At 52.2% G+C, this 18,950-nt stretch overlaps 1 protein-coding gene across 2 annotated transcripts in view; it reads left to right on the top strand.

The window, feature by feature from the left end:
• sorcs2 (sortilin-related VPS10 domain containing receptor 2) overlaps positions 1 to 18,950 on the top strand; it is a 50,874-nt gene that overhangs the window by 10,975 nt on the left and 20,949 nt on the right. For both annotated transcript variants that reach the window (XM_029840299.1, XM_029840298.1), the window contains exons 2-3: positions 3,467 to 3,534; positions 6,975 to 7,074. In XM_029840299.1, coding sequence (XP_029696159.1) covers positions 3,467 to 3,534; positions 6,975 to 7,074 — 168 coding nt within the window. The remainder of the gene's footprint in view (positions 1 to 3,466; positions 3,535 to 6,974; positions 7,075 to 18,950) is intronic.

The raw sequence follows: 18,950 nt of genomic DNA, 5'->3' as shown, positions 1-18,950 counted from the left end.
CGTTAGCGGACCGTCACGGTTCTCCATCGCTGGTGGTGGTGATGAAGATCCTGACGGTGTGTGGCTCACGGGTTCTGTTGGGCGGTATGGATCTGGGGCGCCGATTCACACATGTAAATGTGTGAATCCTTTATGTTTATTTGCTGCAGCCTCCTGGGGGGTGATGGGGGGGGGCGTTTTCCCCACCGTCGCACCGTCTGTTGTTTGTGACAGAAGCAGGTTCGAGCGCTCGTGAACACGCGTGTGCGGCGCACGGGAGAACAAAGACAGACGCTGGCAGACACGTATGAATATTTTTAGCGCTCGGTAGGCAGAACCTGCCTCAGAACCTGTCCTGACAAACAAAGACACCCCCCCCCCCCAAACATCCCCCCACCCACAGCATCCACAGCCCACTGGCATGTTTATGGATGAGATGTCGTGCATGGCAAAGCACAGCGACAGGTCCCGCCCACACCCTCATAAATACCCCCCCCCCCCCCCAGCCATCTGCAGGTCTGACACCCCCGTACAACCTCTTGACTGGGGCAGCATTGAAAGTTGCCCCGGCGTCGTGTTGCCATGTGGTTCGTTGGCAGAAACCAGCAGGAGCCCGACAACATGTGTAAAATACGGTTGGACTGCCATGTTTGGGTGTGTGTGTGTGTGTGTGTGTGGGGGGGGGGGGGGTTCTGCTGCAGGTTCACAGAGGTTCCCCTCGCTGCTGTGTTTGGATGAGGCGTGACACCTCCGTCCTGGCCCGGGGGCTCTCTTATACCACCGTGGAACATGAAATCACTCTGATCTTTTGGTAGTGGGCGGGGTCTGTGCCCATGTGGGCGGGGCCACTTCTGATTTACATCTATTCTAAACGTGACCTTTGCTCCAGTTTCAAGTTTGCTTGAGCGTGTGTTCTTTCGGGGTCCAAAGGGAGCGGCCAATCTGGCGTGGCCAAGGCTGGCTCTGACACCGTGTCTGGTTCTGAAACCAGGTCTGGTTCTGAAAGGTTAGGTGACTTTGAATGACAGCTGTTCCTCAGCTACATCAGCGTCCAGTAGCTTCAAGCTAACAGAACACTGAGAGGAGGTGGGGGGGTGGGGGCGCAGACAGCCACCGACAGGATCATGATATCGTCATGGCGACAGCTGTTCTGAGGCTCAGAGCAGCTGTTTCCATCAGATGAAGCTGGAACCTGGTTTCCTCCACGTTCTGACGGTTGGAATGAAGACGAGCAGAAACGTAACCAGCTTTACGTGAAGACGCTAAACGAACGTGTGCGTCCAAATAACAGCGTGACGAGCAGCGACCAGGAACCTTCTGGTGACTGAAACCCAAGAGTGTCGGATGTGCAGCCACGAGCACGTGTCTGCTGTAGCACGACAGACGATGCTTTTAGCACCTCACGGCGCGACCACGGCGCTCAGACGAGGTGCGAGCGCTAGCATCCGTTCAGCGAGGCACCGGACCTGTGGAGAACGTGGATCCTGAGAACCTGTGGATCTTCACCTCCTGGAGGAGATGAGGAGCACGAGGAGCCTGTCAAAACAGCGTGTTCTTCTGATGCTTTGGTGGCACGTGTCTAATATCTGGAAGCTTCTATGAAAGTTCCTCTCCTGAGGTTGGGTTCCTCTGGAAGACCAGAGGAGGTTCAGCGAGGTCGTGTCCAGCCTCGAGTCACCTTGTGTTTGTGAGCCGTGCCGATCAATGGTGATCAATGATCGGAGGATCCATCAGGACGTTCTCCTCTTTTCCCTCTCATAGTTTCCTCTTCCTTCCTCTCTCTGTTCTGATCTTTGTCTCCTGATCACCTCCTCCCTCCCACAGCTCTGCATTATCTAAAGACCTCCACCTCCTTCTTCTGGAGCATCTGTCCATCACGTTCTCTGAGCCTCCACAGGGGCCCAAAGATGGCGCCTGGTTGCAGCTGGAGCCCAGAACCTTCGCCGTCCCTCGTCTCCTCCGTTCCTGGAAGCCAGGCTGCCAGTTTCATCAGAGCACAATTACAGCAATTTCTTTGACAGGCAGAACAGTCGGAAAAAGAAACAAAAGTGATTGAAGGAAGAGCGGAGACGGAGGGGGAGAGAGAGAGAGACAGGAAGGAAGCGGGAGAAGGTCCCACAACGTCCTCCATCATTCTGATGACTGCGACATTCTGTGCTTTGATTCTTAAAGTATCAACTTTAAAAGAAGGAGGAGAAGTAGAAGAATCCTTTCTTTGTGCCTCGGAGGGGAAATGAGTGTCTGTGAGCGTCAGACAGGATTAGTTCCTTTGGTTCCTCCCAGCAGGAGATGATTGCTGCTTAGTCACGTGTTATGGGACTTTAATGGAGGCGTTCTGCTCTGTAATTACCATGTAATTACAGGGGAATCATACAGTAACCAACACTGAGCTAGGTTACGCAGGGGGCGGGGTTAGCGAGGGGGGCGTGGCCACCGCCGGAGCCATCGGTAGGAGCGAGCATCTCTGGGACGCCTTGAAGACGTCCTGGTGGAATCCACTCGCTCATGTTCTGGGACGGAGTCCAGAGTTCAGGGAACAACAAATGCTCCCCTTTGTCCTCGGGGAACACGGCTCTTTGTGGGAACACAGGAGACCAGAATGAGGTCCTCTGTCTGATGGTGGATTCTTCAGGCGTGTGGTCTGTGTCCGGCCTGAGGGAAGACCTTGGGGGGGGGGGGGCGTCACGCACTGGAACTGACGGTTCTCACTCCCCAGATGAATGACTGCCTTCTCTGTTCCCTCTTTCTTCGCTCCCTCCGAACCGGCGGCTGGCCGCACACAGGGGCATGATGGGAACGTCTGGGGCCAGGCGGCAGCTGTCCCGTCAGAGATCGGGGTCCTTGACTCTCTCAATGAGGTCTCTTATAGTTCACCAGCAGGTTCTGACCACCCGGCTGCTCCCCAACCACAAAAGACTTGTTTTCCTGCCGCTGACAAACAGGAAACCCACAGAGAACCATCATGTGGTCAGCGAGGTGGAGAACATGCTCCTCAAGTCCACCAGGACCAGGGTTCCACCCACTGTACAGAGACAGACATGGATTGTTGTGGAATTTTCTGCTCTGCTAGATGAGTGTAGAACCGGTTCCACCCTGAGAACCATCTGCTCTGGTCTGTAGGCCCGTAGATGGCAGCTCTTCCTCAGGTTGGTGGACTGGTTTCATCAGGTTTGGTTTAGTCCAGGTCCATGTGCAGTCATCTCCTGGAGAATGTTCTCCTGTACCCACATGTTTCACCAGAACCTCCAGGTTCAAACACCCACATTTATTATCTAAAAAATCGTTCTGGGCTGGACCTCTGCACTGGACCTCGTTCTGGGCGGGACCTCTCTGGTCCCCCTAGTCCCGGCAGATCCAGCTGTGTGTCCGAACCCGGTCACATGACTAATGAGCAGGGGGAAGTTGGCGTGGTTACAAAAACGACCACTTGGACAGTGGTATCTGTCTCCGATGTTTGACGGGGTTTCTGTCCTTTCTTGTGTTCCAGGTTATCCTGATCCTGACCAAGTACTACCATGCTGAATCCACCAAAGTCCTGGAGAGCTCCCTGTGGAGGTATGCCACACCCTGGGCCACACCCAGGGCCACACTCAGGGCCACACCCAGGGCCACACTCAGAGCCACTCAGGGCCACACCCAGGGCCACACTCAGAGCCACTCAGGGCCACACTCAGGGCCACTCCCACAACCACGCTCAGGGCCACACTCAGGGCCACACCCAGGGCCATACTCAGGGCCACACTCAGGGCCACACTCAGGGCCATGCTCAGGGCCACTCAGGGCCACACTCAGGGCCACTCAGGGCCACACTCAGGGCCACACTCAGGGCCACACTCAGGGCCACTCAGGGCCACACTCAGGGCCACACTCAGGGCCACACTCAGGGCCACTCAGGGCCACACCCAGGCATCTGAATGACAAAGGCTTTTAAACAGGAAGTGCTAGCAAAGCCGTCTCTCTGAGGTCCTCCTGTCTTCACGTCCCTGGTCCTGGTCCTGGTCCTGGTCCTGGACTGGGACTGGGACTGGTCCCTGCCAGATGAGGGCAGATGAGGCTGCTGTGGAACCTGCCAGCATGAGGAAGCTACAGTCAGAACCCCTCAGATGGTGATGACGAGGGTGGTGGTGGTGGTGGTGGTGGTGGTGGTGGTGGGGGGGTGGTGGTGGTGGGGGGGGTCTGTGGGGAGCAGGAGATTAATCAAGATTAATCACAGCACAGCTTAAAGGAGCTTTGCTCCAAGTTCGACTTTGTCGTCTCGTTGGAATTTGTTCCTCGTCCACGTTTACGTCCAATAGTGATGACAGAATATTGGACGGGAGCAGGTCCTGCTGAGACAGGTCCCATCACCAGGGGAGGAGCCTTGGCCTGTCCCCCTGGACTCCTGCCGCTCGCAAACCCAGGAATAAAAACGGAAAAAGGCAACAAAAGTGGGAAGCTGAGCTTGGACGCTGAGTCGGCGCGAGCATGTGTTTGCGGCCTGTCAGCGCGTCACTGTTGTGTGAACGCGCGCACGTGTTGGTGTGTTCTTGGCGTGTGTGTGGCTACACGCGTGGGAGCCATTTTCCGAGCGAGTCCATCTGCTCGTCCATCTGGAAGACATTAACCAATCCCTCCATCATGGAGTCTAAACGGGAACAGCTGGAAGACGGATGTGGAGCTTCTGCACTGGCTGAGACACACCTGTAGACGCGTCTCCACAGGAGGTCAACGGCTGTCACCAGGGCAACCAGGTTCCCCTCAATGCCACATCACCATGATGGAGGCTGCCGGAGCTAGTTCTGGATCCAACCCACGAGGAGGTCCTACACTGTGTGTGTGTGTGTGTGTGTGTGGGGGGGGGGGGGGAGTGAGTGAGTGAGTGAGTGAGTGAGTGAGTGAGTGAGTGAGTGAGTGTGTGTGTGTGTGTGTGTGAGTGTGTGTGTGACTGTGTGTGTGTGTGTGGGGGGGGGGGTGAGTGAGTGAGTGAGTGAGTGAGTGAGTGAGTGAGTGAGTGTGTGTGTGTGTGTGTGAGTGTGTGTGTGACTGTGTGTGTGTGTGGGGGGGGGGGGGGGGGGAGTGAGTGAGTGAGTGAGTGAGTGAGTGAGTGTGTGTGTGTGTGTGAGTGTGTGTGTGACTGTGTGTGTGTGTGTGTGTGTGTGGTGACAGTGAATTAACTTTTTAAAGAAATATTTCCTTCTCATCATTTCATTTAAACAGAAGCTTCAGATCTGAACTCATCAGATCAGGTTTGAGGGTGAGAGGAAGATCAAAGCTGGTTGAGTGCTGCAGGATCCTCATGTTCCTCAGCAGAGGAGGACGTTCTCTCTCCTCTGTTCTCTCCTCTCACTTCCTCTCAGGCATAATTAAGGTTCTTGAGTGGGGTTCTATGTTCTCAACACAGTTCCTGGTGCAGGAATGTTCTTCCACTGGTTCCCTTTTTGAAGCCCACCTTGTTGCCTCAGCGTGCTCCTGGAACAAAGGTGGGAGTCGTTTGGGTGGTGGGGGAATGTGATCCGTGTTCGGAATGTTGTCCTCAGCTCATCAGATGCTTGAAGCTCCTTTGATTATTCTAGTTTTTGCTAATTGATCCTGGTGGGAGATCCTGGTGGGAGATCCTGGTGGAAGATCCTGGTGGGAGATCCTGGTGGAAGATCCTGGTGGGAGATCCTGGTGGGAGATCCTGGTGGGAGATCCTGGTGGGAGGAGCGTGTGGCTACTGGGCTGGATCGGTCCAGGAGTCTTTCTTCATGAGTTCAGAGGATCTGGTTTGAAGCTGCCGAGCAAAGCTCAGGGGGAGGACAGGAACTCCCTTTAGGAACCTCCCACAGAGGAGGAGGTCAGCTTTTCTTCTCTGAGGAGAACCGTTCCTGGGAGAGCCTCAGTGAGCGGGAACGCTGCGTCCTGGACGACGATCCGCTAACAGAGAAGCTTTAGCCGATTGCCGCTGAGGCGTGAGCAACCACGGCTGAGCCGTTCCTGCACGTGCTGCCACACATCCTGAAGCCGCCCCCCCCCGACTGGCTCTCACCGTCCTGCCGCAGACGCCACTTCCTGTCGTTGGATCGGATCGCCGTCCTGATCCTGGTTGCTAACGTGCGAAGTGCAGGAGCTTCAAACCAAAGGCTCCTCTGGTGTCCCGTTAGCCCTTTGCTTGGCCGTGACGCCTGTTGCTAGCACGTCTGCTTGTTTCCATGTACGCAGCGTCGGCTCAGATGGATTCTGCTGAACACCTCGAACGGGTTAATCTGTTAGCGCGTCCCCTGTCGCGACCGCACGACAGCGGGCCTTTTCTGGCCCGAGGTCGTCGTTAGCGCTGAGTATCAACAGAGACGGTGGGAGGACTCTCAGTAGCATCTTTGCTAGCTCCGCCTGCTGGTTCTGCTCACTCCCTGAGCTTCCGTACCAACCGGACCCACCATCCTGGTCACGCTAAGATGCTGCTAACTCCAGATCAGTCTGCACTGGTGCTGAAGCTTCATCAGACTTGTCTGCAGGGGTCACAGAGGTCACGGAGGAGGAGGAGGAGACCTCTCGTATCTTCACCCAGGCTGACACTGTCGGGTATAAAAGCGCAACGTTAGCAGCAACGTTGGTGCTGCTGAATTGGAGATTGTTGGACCAAGATCTGAGAAAAAAAACTCCACGAGCCGATGAGCTGTAAAGGTTGATAATGTAAAACTCCGTGAACTTTACTGGAAACCAGTAATTCGTCCCGGAGCAGCAGTGAAACACTCGGGACGGCGATGAGCAGGTCACATGACACATCTGATCCAATCACGTCGTCAGGAGCTGGCAGCAGCCAACGAGCCTCAAGTTCCCGCCCACTCTTCTTCCACGTTTGCTCGCTCGCGCACAGGAAGCCGTGATTGGATGTGACGGCAGGAGAAACAGCTTAGCGTCCGTTTATCACATGACACGGGGGCCGGCGGCGGTGGCGGCGGCGGCGGCGGCCACACGCTGAGCACGGAGGCAACAAGTTCCTCCATCGGTGATTGGCTCTTTCTGTCTGCTTTCAGGTCAGCTGACTACGGCTCCACCTACACCAAAGTCAACCTGCTGCCAGGAACCACCATCGTGGTCACCAGCTTCTACATCTGCCCGACCAATAAGAAGAAGGTAAGAGGGAAGCGTTGGCTGCGTCGCCGTGGATACGGGCCTGCGGCCGGCACACGTCCTCCCACGTCCTCGCCCCTCCCTCCACCTCCTCTCTCCTTCGCCTCACCCGCCCCTCATTAACCTCCCTCTTCAAATGTCGAGTTATGTCAGCGACCGTCATGTGACCGTCCCACGCATGGCGCAGTTCCTCGGTAGGCTGCACAAATCTGACAGCTGATAGGCTGGGAGCAGAGGGGGCGGAGCCAGGGAGCAACGCTCAGACACGACCTCATTCCAAACCACGGAGGTCCGTCCAGCCACAGGGCTCCTCAGCACACACACACGCGCGCACACACACACACACACACACACACACACACACACACTCACACACACACACCCACACACACAGTGTCCACTAACATTTAATGGCACGCCAGTGGAGTCACTTTAAGTTCCCTCAGGGACGGAGAGAAGGACAGGTGAAAAGAGCGAGTGTTGAGAGAGAAGGATGAATACACACCTGCAGGCCCACACAGGTGTGTGTGTGTGTGTGTGTGTGTGTGTGTGCTGCACATTCAAACACACACTTGATCTCTCTGGTCAGCGATCGCAGGGAAGGGGCGGGGCTTCTGTATGAGGGGCTGCTGGACTAAATGGGGCTGAGTGAGAGCTGCGTCTTCAGACAGGATCACCCCCCCCACACACACACACACACACACACACACACACACACACACACACTCATGCCTCCATTACAGAGGGGCTGCCAAGAACCCTCCACACACTGGACTGTCCATAAAGCTGTAAACACAATCAGAGCTCCAGCAGGTTTGGATTTCAGGGACCAGCGGAGGTCAGGCTGTCCAGTCTGAGCTCAACATAAACTCAGCATCGCTCTTTAGGTCGTTAGCTTAGCTGCTGATAATGGCGGTCAGACAATCATGGAGAAGATGATGATGATAAAGAAGATGATGAAGCTGCTGCCAGTGGCGAGGTGGCGAGGTGGCGGTGATGATGATGATGTTTTGCTGAGAACACTGAGATAATCAGATTCTGGTTAGAAGGTTTAGCTTGTTGGTGTCACAAGTTTTTGGTTGGAGGAATGTCAGAGCTACAGCAGAAGCTACGGCTATGCTAACGTATCGCCCACGTAGCTTCTCCTATCATGTAGTCCGTCATTTCACAAATGTGGGAGTTGCCTTCCAGAAACAAAAGAACATGCTAACGGACATAGAGGAGCTAGCTAGGAGAATCAGTGATAAAAACCTGGTCTTGGGCTGATAAGAACCGACTGACAGTCAGCGATTTAAGCAATTATATTTGGTAGCGTGTCGCCGGGGGTGGTTCCACTGCAGAGGTCATGATCTAGCCTGTTGTGTCGGCAGTAGAACCTCTGAGCACGCCGACATTTCTAAAAGCTTCAGGAAGATGAATTATTAAAGGAGCTGTTCTACAGTTGCTGCACTCCTAGAACCTCCGAGGTCTTCATCCCGCTGACGTTCCTGCAGGTCCAGGTCCCGGCCTTCAGCCTCTCTCTGACCGGACCGATGTGGAACGTTACCTTCTGAAGTTGTGGCCTGAGGTTCTAACGGTGTGGTTGTGTCGCACCTGAAGTCTTTGAAGAAGTTTAACGTTTCTTATTTATTTTAATATTTGTTTAAAAATCATTTTGATGCTAAAGTTCATTTGGGTGGTGCTGAAACAGCTGGAGCGGAGGCGCGCGAATTAGCATGATGCGTTAGCTTGACCTTCCTCCTTTAAATATGTGTGTTGCTAACGTACTGTTGAGTTATCAGCAACATCAACACAGCAGCTGGGACCAGTAGAAGCTAAGCTAACAGACCCAAAAACAAACCGGCAGAAAAAACAGCCTGGATGCTAATCAGACTAATCAGCTAATTCAGGAATTCATGTATGTGATTTTAATCACGCCTGCTGTGACTGGGGGCAGAATATGGCAGGAAGTCAAAGGCTGGCGCCGTAGCTAAAGTGACAGCAGTAGTACAGCGACAGTGCGCTACCTCAGAACCATGGGGGATCGGGCCGATGACAGATTGGTGTTTCCACCTCCTGAAAGCGTCCCTCCGTCCCAGAGTGGACCTGGAGACCCCACAATGCTGACGTTCCCTGCACCTGTGCTTCTCAGACCCCGCTAATGCTGTTAGCTTAGCCTTTCACTGCCCACTCTCATTCTCAAACACACACACACACACACACACACACACACACACAGTTCTTTGTGTCTTTTCCCCTCTGCACCTCAGCTGGATCGTGTGAAGGAGGAGGGGGAGAAGAATGGAGGGAGGAAGGTGGTGGGAGAGGTGATGAAAGCCTGGATGGAAACTGGAAAATTGATTTCTTTTCTTCTTCTGGGGTTCTTGTGCGAGCTGCATGAATATAAATGGGTGAATTCTGCAGGTGATGGTCGCTGTGACAGTCGGGGGCAGACAGGAAGTAGTCGGAGCGCTGCTCTGGAGCACACTGGCAGGGCTGGAGAGCAGGGACCTTCATCCCCTCTGTCCTTCTACAGAGATGGATCCACCCGACAGGTTCTTGGGGTTGATCCCCACCCCCCCTCCAGTGACCCGCTAAAGCTTTAAAGCCCCCAGTTTACCAGGCGACGGCTGTCTGGTTCAATCGTCTCATCGGGCTCCGTCACTTTTGACAGATGTTCCTCTGGAGTTTCTGCCGGACCTGGGAGGATTCTGAGGTCTGCAGACCACACGGAGCTGCTGCTCCTCTGGCAGGATGGAGGGATGATGGATGATGCAATGAAGGAAGAATAAACACGTGGCGGAGGAGGCAGACGGAGCACGCTGCCACAGAAACGTTACCTTCGCCATCATGAGCTCGTTGTGAGGGAGATTGATGGAGGCGAGCTGGAAGAACCGGGTTCCAGGGAGGCGGCGGAGCTGCAGCTGTGGCGGAGCAGCGCAGGAGAGAAGCAGCCTCATTACTCTGCTTAAACTTCAGCCGCTGAAGCTCAGCTCATTTGTTTCCTGGCGGTTTAAACGGCGTCTCAGAGGTTCTGATCTCTGCGCCTCCGCAGCGTTAATTGAATCAGATGATAAACAGCACCAGACATTGTGTGTGTGTGTGTGTGTGTGTGTGTGTGTGTGTGTGTGTGTGTGTGGGTGTGTGTGTCCGTGAAAATAACTGGGCAGTCTCATTCCCTGGAGACTGAAAAGGTTTGAACATGAATTAACATATAGGCAGCTCATCTCGCTTTATTCCGCCCAGCTGGGTCTGAGTTTGTGGAGATGACCAGCTCCTCCAGCTCCTCCAGCTCCTCCAGCTCCTCCAGCTCCTTGAGCTCCTTGAGCTCCTCCAGCTTCTTGAGCTCCTCCAGCTCCTCCAGCTCTTTGAGCTCGTTGAGCTCCTCCAGCTCCTTGAGCTCCTCCAGCTCCTTAAGCTCCTTCAGCTCCTCTAGCTCCTGCAGCTCCTTGAGCTCCTCCAGCTCCTCCAGCTCCTCCAGCTCCTTCAGCTCCTCCATCTCCGTGAGCACCTCCATCTCCTCCAGCTCCTTGAGCTCCTCCAGCTCCTCCAGCTCCTTGAGCTCCTCCAGCTCCTTGAGCTCCTCCCGCTCCTTGAGCTCCTCCAGCTCCGTGAGCACCTCCAGCTCCTCCAGCTCCTTGAGCTCCTCCAGCTCCTCCAGCTCCTCCAGCTCCTTGAGCTCCTCCAGCTCCTTGAGCTCCTTGAGCTCCTTGAGCTCCTCCAGCTCCTCCCGCTCCTTGAGCTCTTCCAGCTCCTCCAGCTCCTCCAGCTCCTCCAGCTCCTTGATCTCCTCCAGCTCCTCCAGCTCCTCCATCTTCCGTCCCCCCTCTAAAGACCACATTTCTGTTCATGATGTGTGAGTAGGAACACAGCAGCAGAGGAGCAGCTGCTGGTTGGGGTCTGTTGTCCTGGAGCTTCTGGTGGGAGCTGCTGCTGAGGCCCCTCAGCAGACCACCAGCTGACTCATGCTCACGCTCGCTGCGTGTGCAGTGCTACACACATGCTAACAGGGCTAGGCTAACGGGGCTAGGCTAACAGGGCTAGGCTAACAGGGCTAGGCTAACAGGGCTACGCCGGCTTTCATTCCTTGTTTGAGTGCAGTAAAGATGAGCTGCAGATACACAAACGCTCACTGTGGTCAAGGTTTCCCTGAAGCCCCGCCCACTCGTTTGCCTCCAGTGCTGCGAGGCCGTGTCACCTGTGGAAGCTGCTGACACGCTCCCGGATTAGCACCCAGCCGGTGTTGACACGTGCGTCCCCAAAGCTTCTCATCAGGCGCTGTGTTGGGTGGACGCCTCCCTGAACCGTGCCCACACGCCTCGACTGGGAGCTGATTTAGCCTCACGTTAGCCTCCGTGTTTGGACACAAACAGCAGGAGGCCCATTTAACGACGCTGAGCACCAAGTGTGTGTTTTCGTGTGTGTGTGTGTGTGTGTGTGTGTGAATAACAGCAGCTTTTTAATGGTGTCGGGTCCGATCGGTGAGTGTGAACAACAGAGGGATTCGACCAACAAACTGGCAACAGAGCAGCTCACGCTTGTTTTCCCGAACTTCCAGCTTCCCGTGGGCTCCCGTATGTCAGCAGGCGCGCTGGCGACCCCACGCCGTGCACGCCAGATTGGTTACGTTAGCAACGCTAACCCTTTAACAAAGTCAACATGTGCGATTGTCTGTTGTCACTTCAGCCGACTGGAGGCGGCGTTGACGCACTCTCGCCAGATATTCCCGCTAAAGTTTGGAATGCTACTGACGGCCTCAGACGTCTGTCAGAGGGGTGGGACGCTGAGACGGACAAGCGGGATGCAGCTGTAGAACACGACGGAACGCTGTTGAAGAGCGCTCATTAGGCCGAACCCACGCAGCCTTAATTATTTCTGTTTTGAGGCGCTCGCTCTGACTCCCGATGTGCTTCTCAGCAGCTCATGTGTGTTTTCTCTGGTGAAAAGGTCACCGCTTCCCAATTAAAGCCATTCTCCCGACGCACGGCCGCCTGCCTGGAGGCACGTTCCAACCGGAGCGCCCCTCCCCCAGCCGGGAACTGTGTCCGCTTTGTTCTGGGAACATTTTCGCTAACAGCAACCAAAAGGAGAATTCTTACACAGTTTCAGCGTTATTGCTGCTGGAAACACTTTGGCTGTGTCGCCATGGTAACGCTGCAGTGGCGCTCCGAGGATGAACCTAAACATCTACATATTAAAGACAGATTATGAGATCAAAGCACAGTCAATCTCTGCTTTCGCTTTGATCCCAAGTCATTTATGGGAGAAATTTCGGTTGTTTTTTTCCATCAGTTTCCTGCCCGCTGCTGATCAATAACTGATCGGCTGATGGTCCTCACATCCAACGGCGTCCGTTGGAGCGTGTGGCTGCATAAGCAGACCGGAATCTTAGAGCGAACATTTAAAAGTCTGTCCTCAGGACGCCGCCAACGCTGTTGGCTTCAAACCGCGAAAATAAACTAGCAACAGTTCAAGTACGCGCAGATATGCTGGTGACCTGCAGCTCCGTCCTCCCTCACTCAGGTCACATGACTCATTTTCATGTATTTACATTTGATTAGTCGCTCTGCTGTCTCACTATATCAGTTAATCATGGATAATTAACTCCTGTGTAATTAACTCTTCGCATGGCTCCGCCCACCTGCGCCACAGGCTGCGAAGTGATTGGTGGGGGCGTGCCTGTCGGGGTCAGGTGGTTATTCATGTAGCTCTGGACCTTCAGAGTCATGACGCAGCAGCATTAAGCTAGTTTCCACGGTGATGAGTTATGGAACCCTCAGAAGAACTCTTTGAGAGAGGTTCTGTACAGGTGCCACCCACAGCTACGTTGCTACGTCTTGTTCTCATTAGAGAAACCCTGCGGAAGTTCGAACAAACAACATTCTCCTCAAACTCCAGAGCAACAGCAGGAACTTGAGGAAGAAAAGGAAACATAAGCTAAGAAATGACCAAAGAGGAAGAAATGGAACCAGGAACTGTTGGCTGTTAGCACGCCGAGGCAGTCGCTATTCAGCCGGGGTTAGCATGTCAGCTAAACTAATGTTAAATATTAGGAGAAGATGCTCAGATGTCATCTGAGGAGACATAATCCCGACTGTAGACGATCAAATCCATCTAAGACGGACTTTTCAGGCCCACCTAAACTAGGCTAGCATCAAATCTCAGATGAGTCCTGGCTGAAGACCACGTAACTCAGATCACATCAGATTAAATTAGACCAGATTAGGTTTCTATGCCTTCTCTCATTTTAATGAGGAACACTCAGGGTGAGCACTCAGGTGTGACACGTGTAACCACTCTGCTTTCACCTCCTGGTAGCAGGGCAGGAAGACAAGGTGTCATCCGAGAGCCATAAATGTAGAGATGATTTAGGTCTAAACCGCTTGGAGTCGTGACAGGAAGTGAGGAAGCGTGTTCCCTTCATCTTTCAGCTGTGAGGAACATCAACACTTTGGTTTGGGCTTTTGAGGCCAAGTGGAGGTCGTGTTCTCCTCAATATTTCAGCAGAAGCGAACGTCTGAGTGCTAAAGTGTCAGGAGGAGAGGCAGAGGAAGGAGGCTGAAGGTGAAGCCGATGCTGACCTCCACCTGAACTGTCCAAGCTAAGCCCTTTCCCTGTATCCATGACAACAAACCAATCCATTTCAGGAGGATTCACCTCTTCTAGCAGGCAGAACCTCATAAATCATCAATGTTTTCCTTGTTGGTGTCGCTGTTTTATATTATTATTGTCATTATTGGTGTGATCATTGTTGTGGTCTCATGCAGCTGATTCTCACCCCTCTGGCCACGCCTCTTCAAACCTTCAGGGTCAGTTCTAATTTGAAGAGAGCGCTGCTGATAAAAAGAGAGAGAAAGGTCAAAAGCTCAGTTTTATTGAGGAAAAAAAAAAAGAAAACCCGTAATGGCAGAACTCACAGATAGAAAAAAGAGAGCTTCTTTATTCCTCCTATAGCTTCTGTACAAACCTGGAGGGCTTCCTACAGCTCTGTCACACACACACATGCACACACACACACGCACACACACACACACACACGCAGGACTGTAGCAGCACGAGAAGATAAATTTCACAGCCACAGCGACACAGTAATCACTGACTCCAGAAGTGACACTTTCATCTCTGCTAATTACCTAATAAATTACTGATAAAATATTGACTGTGTGTGTATGTGTGTGTGTACATGAGGGTCTATTTGTGTCTTTTATCCACTTATTTATTTCAATCTTTCTTAATTGTTGAGAATTTCAGATTTTTAAATTCTGAGACTGAAGAGACGAGAATATTTTAATGATCACAACAGTTTGAGGAGATGATGGTGATGATGATGATGATGATGATGATGATGGTGATGATGATAATGATGATGGTGATGATGGTGATGATGATAATGATGATGGTGATGATGGTGATGATGATAATGATGATGATGATGATGATGGTGATGATAATAATGATGGTGATGATAATGATAATGATGATGATAATGATGATGGTGATGATGATGGTGATGGTGATGATGATGATGGTGATGATGATGATGGTGATGATGATGATGTTGTGATGATGATGATGGTGATGATGATGATGATGGTGATGATGTTGCTGATGGTGATGATGATGATGGTGATGATGATGGTGATGATGATGGTGATGATGATGATGGTGGGGATGGTGATGATGATGTTGCTGGTGATGATGATGATGGTGATGATGGTGATGCTGCTGATGATGATGATGATGGTGATGATGGTGATGATGATGATGGTGATGATGGTGATGATGATGATGGTGATGATGGTGATGCTGATGATGATGATGATGGTGATGATGATGATGACGGTGATGATGGTGATGACGGTGATGACGATGATGATGATGATGGTGATGATGATGATGTTGCTGGTGATGATGATGATGATGTTGCTGGTGATGATGATGACGGTGATGATGATGTTGCTGGTGATGATGAAGATGGTGATGAAGGTGGGGATGGTGATGTTGCTGGTGATGATGATGACGGTGATGATGGTGATGATGATGATGATGATGATGATGGTGATGATGGTGATGATGATGATGACGGTGATGATGGTGATGACGATGATGGTGATTATGATGATGGTGATGATGATGATGATGATGATGATGACAGTATAGGAAGGGCTCCATCATCTTATTGAGTCAGTGTTCTTCCAACAGAAGAATCAACCATCTCAGCCCTCATGATGCTCCTGATGTGGTTCTGACTGGTGTTGAGGTGGAACATGAGTCAGTGTTCCCTCAGAACCTGCTCCTGTCAGACTTCTTTGATAACGTTAGAACCGTCAGAACGCTGCAGCTCAGTTTCAGGACGTGACCCCAGCGTTGACCCCCCATGTGTCTACAGAGAGCAGCGTGACCCAACAAGCCCTGCTGACCACAGCTGAAGCTCCGCCAGCCTCATGAATCACACGTGATTCCGTTTTCCTCCACTATTGCTTCACTATCGCCTCAAGCAGACGCTCCAAGCTGCTGGGTTCCTTTCTTCCGCTCCTTCAGCAGCATCGTAATTATTTCGCTGTTAAAAAATAAAACCTAATTCATGAACACTAATAATTATATAATATTCCTTGAAATCCAGTGGAGAATCTTTTAAATCTCACGTATCGTGCAGCTGTGGCGTTAGGGTTCCATATCTTGCTCAAGGGGTCCTCAGCTGATGATGAAGATGGTGGCGTTAAATACGCTGAAGAATGTGCTGTGAGAGTGATGTTGATCGTGATGTGAAAAATGATGGAGATGGTGGTGTGATGATGATGACGACGGTGATGATACTGATATCGATCACATACTGATATGTGACATTGAAGTTGGTGGTGAGTAGGAGGGTGATTAGGATGATGATGATGATGATGATGATGATGCGGATGATGATGAGGATGAGGATGAACATGATGGTGTGGAACTGCTGATCGTGATGATGCTGAATATGATGATGATGATGATGATGATGTTGGTGGTACTGTGATGATGATGATGATGAGGATAATGATGGTACCATGATGATGGTATTGTGATGATGATGATAATAATGATGGTGATGATGGTACCATGATGATGATGATGATGATGATGATGAAGATGGCACTAATGAATATGATCACGTGGAGATGAGGTTGATGTTAAATTTGATATCGCGGTTGGGGTGATGATGAAGGTGATAGTGATGAGGGCGCCTCAGGGGTTTATCCTGAGCGACACACGCGTGTTGTACGTGTGCAGAGGTTCCTTCTCGGTGACGGACACGCTCCATCTGCTCCAAACACATGACGTGTTCAAACGGGAGCAGGAGAACAAAGAGAGGAAGAACAAAAGGAGGAAGAACAAAAGGAGGAAGAACACGTTTGCACAAGCTGATGCCAAACAGCTGCGCCGGTTGTGTGTTTGCACTGAGGTGCACGTTTGCGTTATTAATTCTTCATCACGTGGATCTTCCTCGGTCTTCAGAGGAAGCCAAAGCTCACATGTTCTTCAGCTGATTTAACTTTGAGCTGGTCTCTTCGGCGTTGCTCTTTGATCTGGCAGCTCTGATCCGTGTCAGGATCAAAGCCGAGATCACAGCCACGCCCCCTGAGGTGAGACAGGAAGAGCTTCCATTACTGGATTAGATCACATCAGTGTCAGCTGGTGTCTCCGGACTGAAATGTGGATCAGTACACACATCCAACGGTCTGAGGCCAGTCTGGAGCTCAGGGCCGGGCCCCAGGCCCCAGCACCCTCCCGTGGGCCCAAATGAGACATAGCAGTCAAGAAAAGAATAAAAAAAACAACCGTCCCTCATCATTCCATTTGTTGCACCGAAGTTAAAGGTCTCAGAAACAGTTTCTGACGTCTGTTTAGAGAAAAGTTGTCTGTTTTGACTCATTTGCATTTAGATGGTTTCTCTCCAACGGACGCCGTTTCCCCCCTGCGTGATGTAATTACGTACCTGCGCTTTTTTAACCCGGCAGCCGGAGCTGTGTTTGTGATGGACGACCGCGTCAGCGGGGTCCGCAGGCTCTCATTCGTGACCGCCGCATCTCAGTGGGCGTCGACCTCGCCCTGAGGGGGGGCGTGGTCTGAGAAACAGCAGCAACATTTAGGAGGCCAGGACGGCGGTGAAGGGTAGCGGCAGGACGGTGGATGAAAGGACGACCCGCTGAGCATTCAGTCGGAGAAGAGAGACGACCGACACCTCTACAGACAAGGAAACAGGAAGTGGCGTGGCCTTGTCTTCCGACACACCCCCTTCCTGTTAGCACGCCAGCGTTGGGGATTGATTATAGATTCCTTCACTCCCGCAGAGGTTAAAATAAGCCGCAGCTCCGCCCTCGCTCACTAACAGATCCGCTAATAGAGCTGCATCTTCATCAGCTGATGATCTTCACTGTATCATCCTTATTCAGAGCAGCAACCCCCACGTCTAACCCCTGGGGGGGGGGGGTATCACTCCCCGATGCTTTCTGAAGCACCCACCAGCTCGGCCCACTAGCTCCGCCCACCACAGCCTCAGCCGTGTAGAGTTTCAATAATTAATTAACTGAGCTTAAGGATGACAGTAGGGGAGGAGAAGCGGGCTTATGGGAATCCGTGGGGGGAGGACGAGGAGCTCGCTTCCACCTTCAAGCACACTGGAGAAGAACTGTGCTTTGATCACCATCATCTCCCCTGTGTGTGCTGGCTCTGCTCTAGCATCAGGCTTCCCGAAGTGTTCTGGAAGATTCCTTTAGCGGCTGGAACTCCTGTTTATGGACGATTTTGGGAGAGAAGGACAGTGAGAAACCAGCATTACTGATGGGGCTGTAGCACCCTCTGGTTCCACATCAGCGCCGTGTTTTCCATCACCAGGATGGGAAATCCTCCAATCCTGACAGGTGTGGTCCTGGTAACGGAAGCATGATGTCTGTCCCGTTCTGACAGATTTCTGACAGGAGGGGACACTTGTCCCCGCTCAGCTCTGAGACTTCTCGTGGAACCAGTCATACAAATGTTCCGGTCCTACTGGGAACACTGTGAGAGCTTCCAGTCTGTGCTTCTTGGGGGGTTCTTGTGTATCCCTGCTCCTAAAAAAGCTAATGTACAGAAACGGGAAGGACTCAGGAGAGGTGGGGTGGGTTCTTTAAACTCAAGGAGGAAGGGTCAGAGCAAACAGATGGGCATTCTGAGAAAATGTGTGTGTGCTGATGAGGGGGGGGGGGGCGTTGGTTACTTCCTGCCTTCTTTCTCCTCTGTGTTTCCATCCCAGTGTGCTCAGAAACACACTCATCTCCAGTTCCCTGTGTGGAAGATCTCGCTGACACCTTCATGGTGACATACCGGCTCACAGATTCACCATCCTGCAAACGTCCTGCAGGAGCAGGGAAGCGTCTGTTCTGGGGGCAGAGCTGTAGCGGCACAGGTGACCGGCCTGCTGCTGCTGTCAGCGGGTCATGTGACCACACTACAACCTCCCCACGTGGCTGAAGTTTCTAATGAGGTTCCAGGATAGTTGTGGTCACCTGACCTCAGCGCTGAAGGTCACTGAGTTCTCAGATATGTGTGTGTGTGTGTGTGTGTGTGTGTGTGTGTGTGTGTGTGTGTCCGCCCTTGTTAACCTGCTCTCCTCCCAGCTACCTCAACCTTCCACCTGAACGTCCGTGTGATTCGTTTGCTGCTGCCTAAACGTTGCTGTTGTAGCCGCTTCGTAATGAAGAAGGAGAGTTGCAAACAGAAGCAGCTGCTTAAGTATTTCTGTTGATGTCACCACACCGTTCCTTTTTCTCCTGAACATCAGTCTTCGTGAATGCTCGTCAACGTTTCCTTCACGTCAATCATCAGTTTGAGCCTTTTTATATTTTACGGGTACTGAAGTTGAGTTTGAAGCACCTGAACATGATGAT

This window comes from Takifugu rubripes, chromosome 8 (assembly GCF_901000725.2).
Source record: "Takifugu rubripes chromosome 8, fTakRub1.2, whole genome shotgun sequence".
NCBI lineage: Eukaryota > Metazoa > Chordata > Actinopteri > Tetraodontiformes > Tetraodontidae > Takifugu > Takifugu rubripes.
The sequence above is the reverse complement of the archived record's forward strand: the minus strand, read 5'-3'. Positions and strand labels throughout refer to the sequence as shown.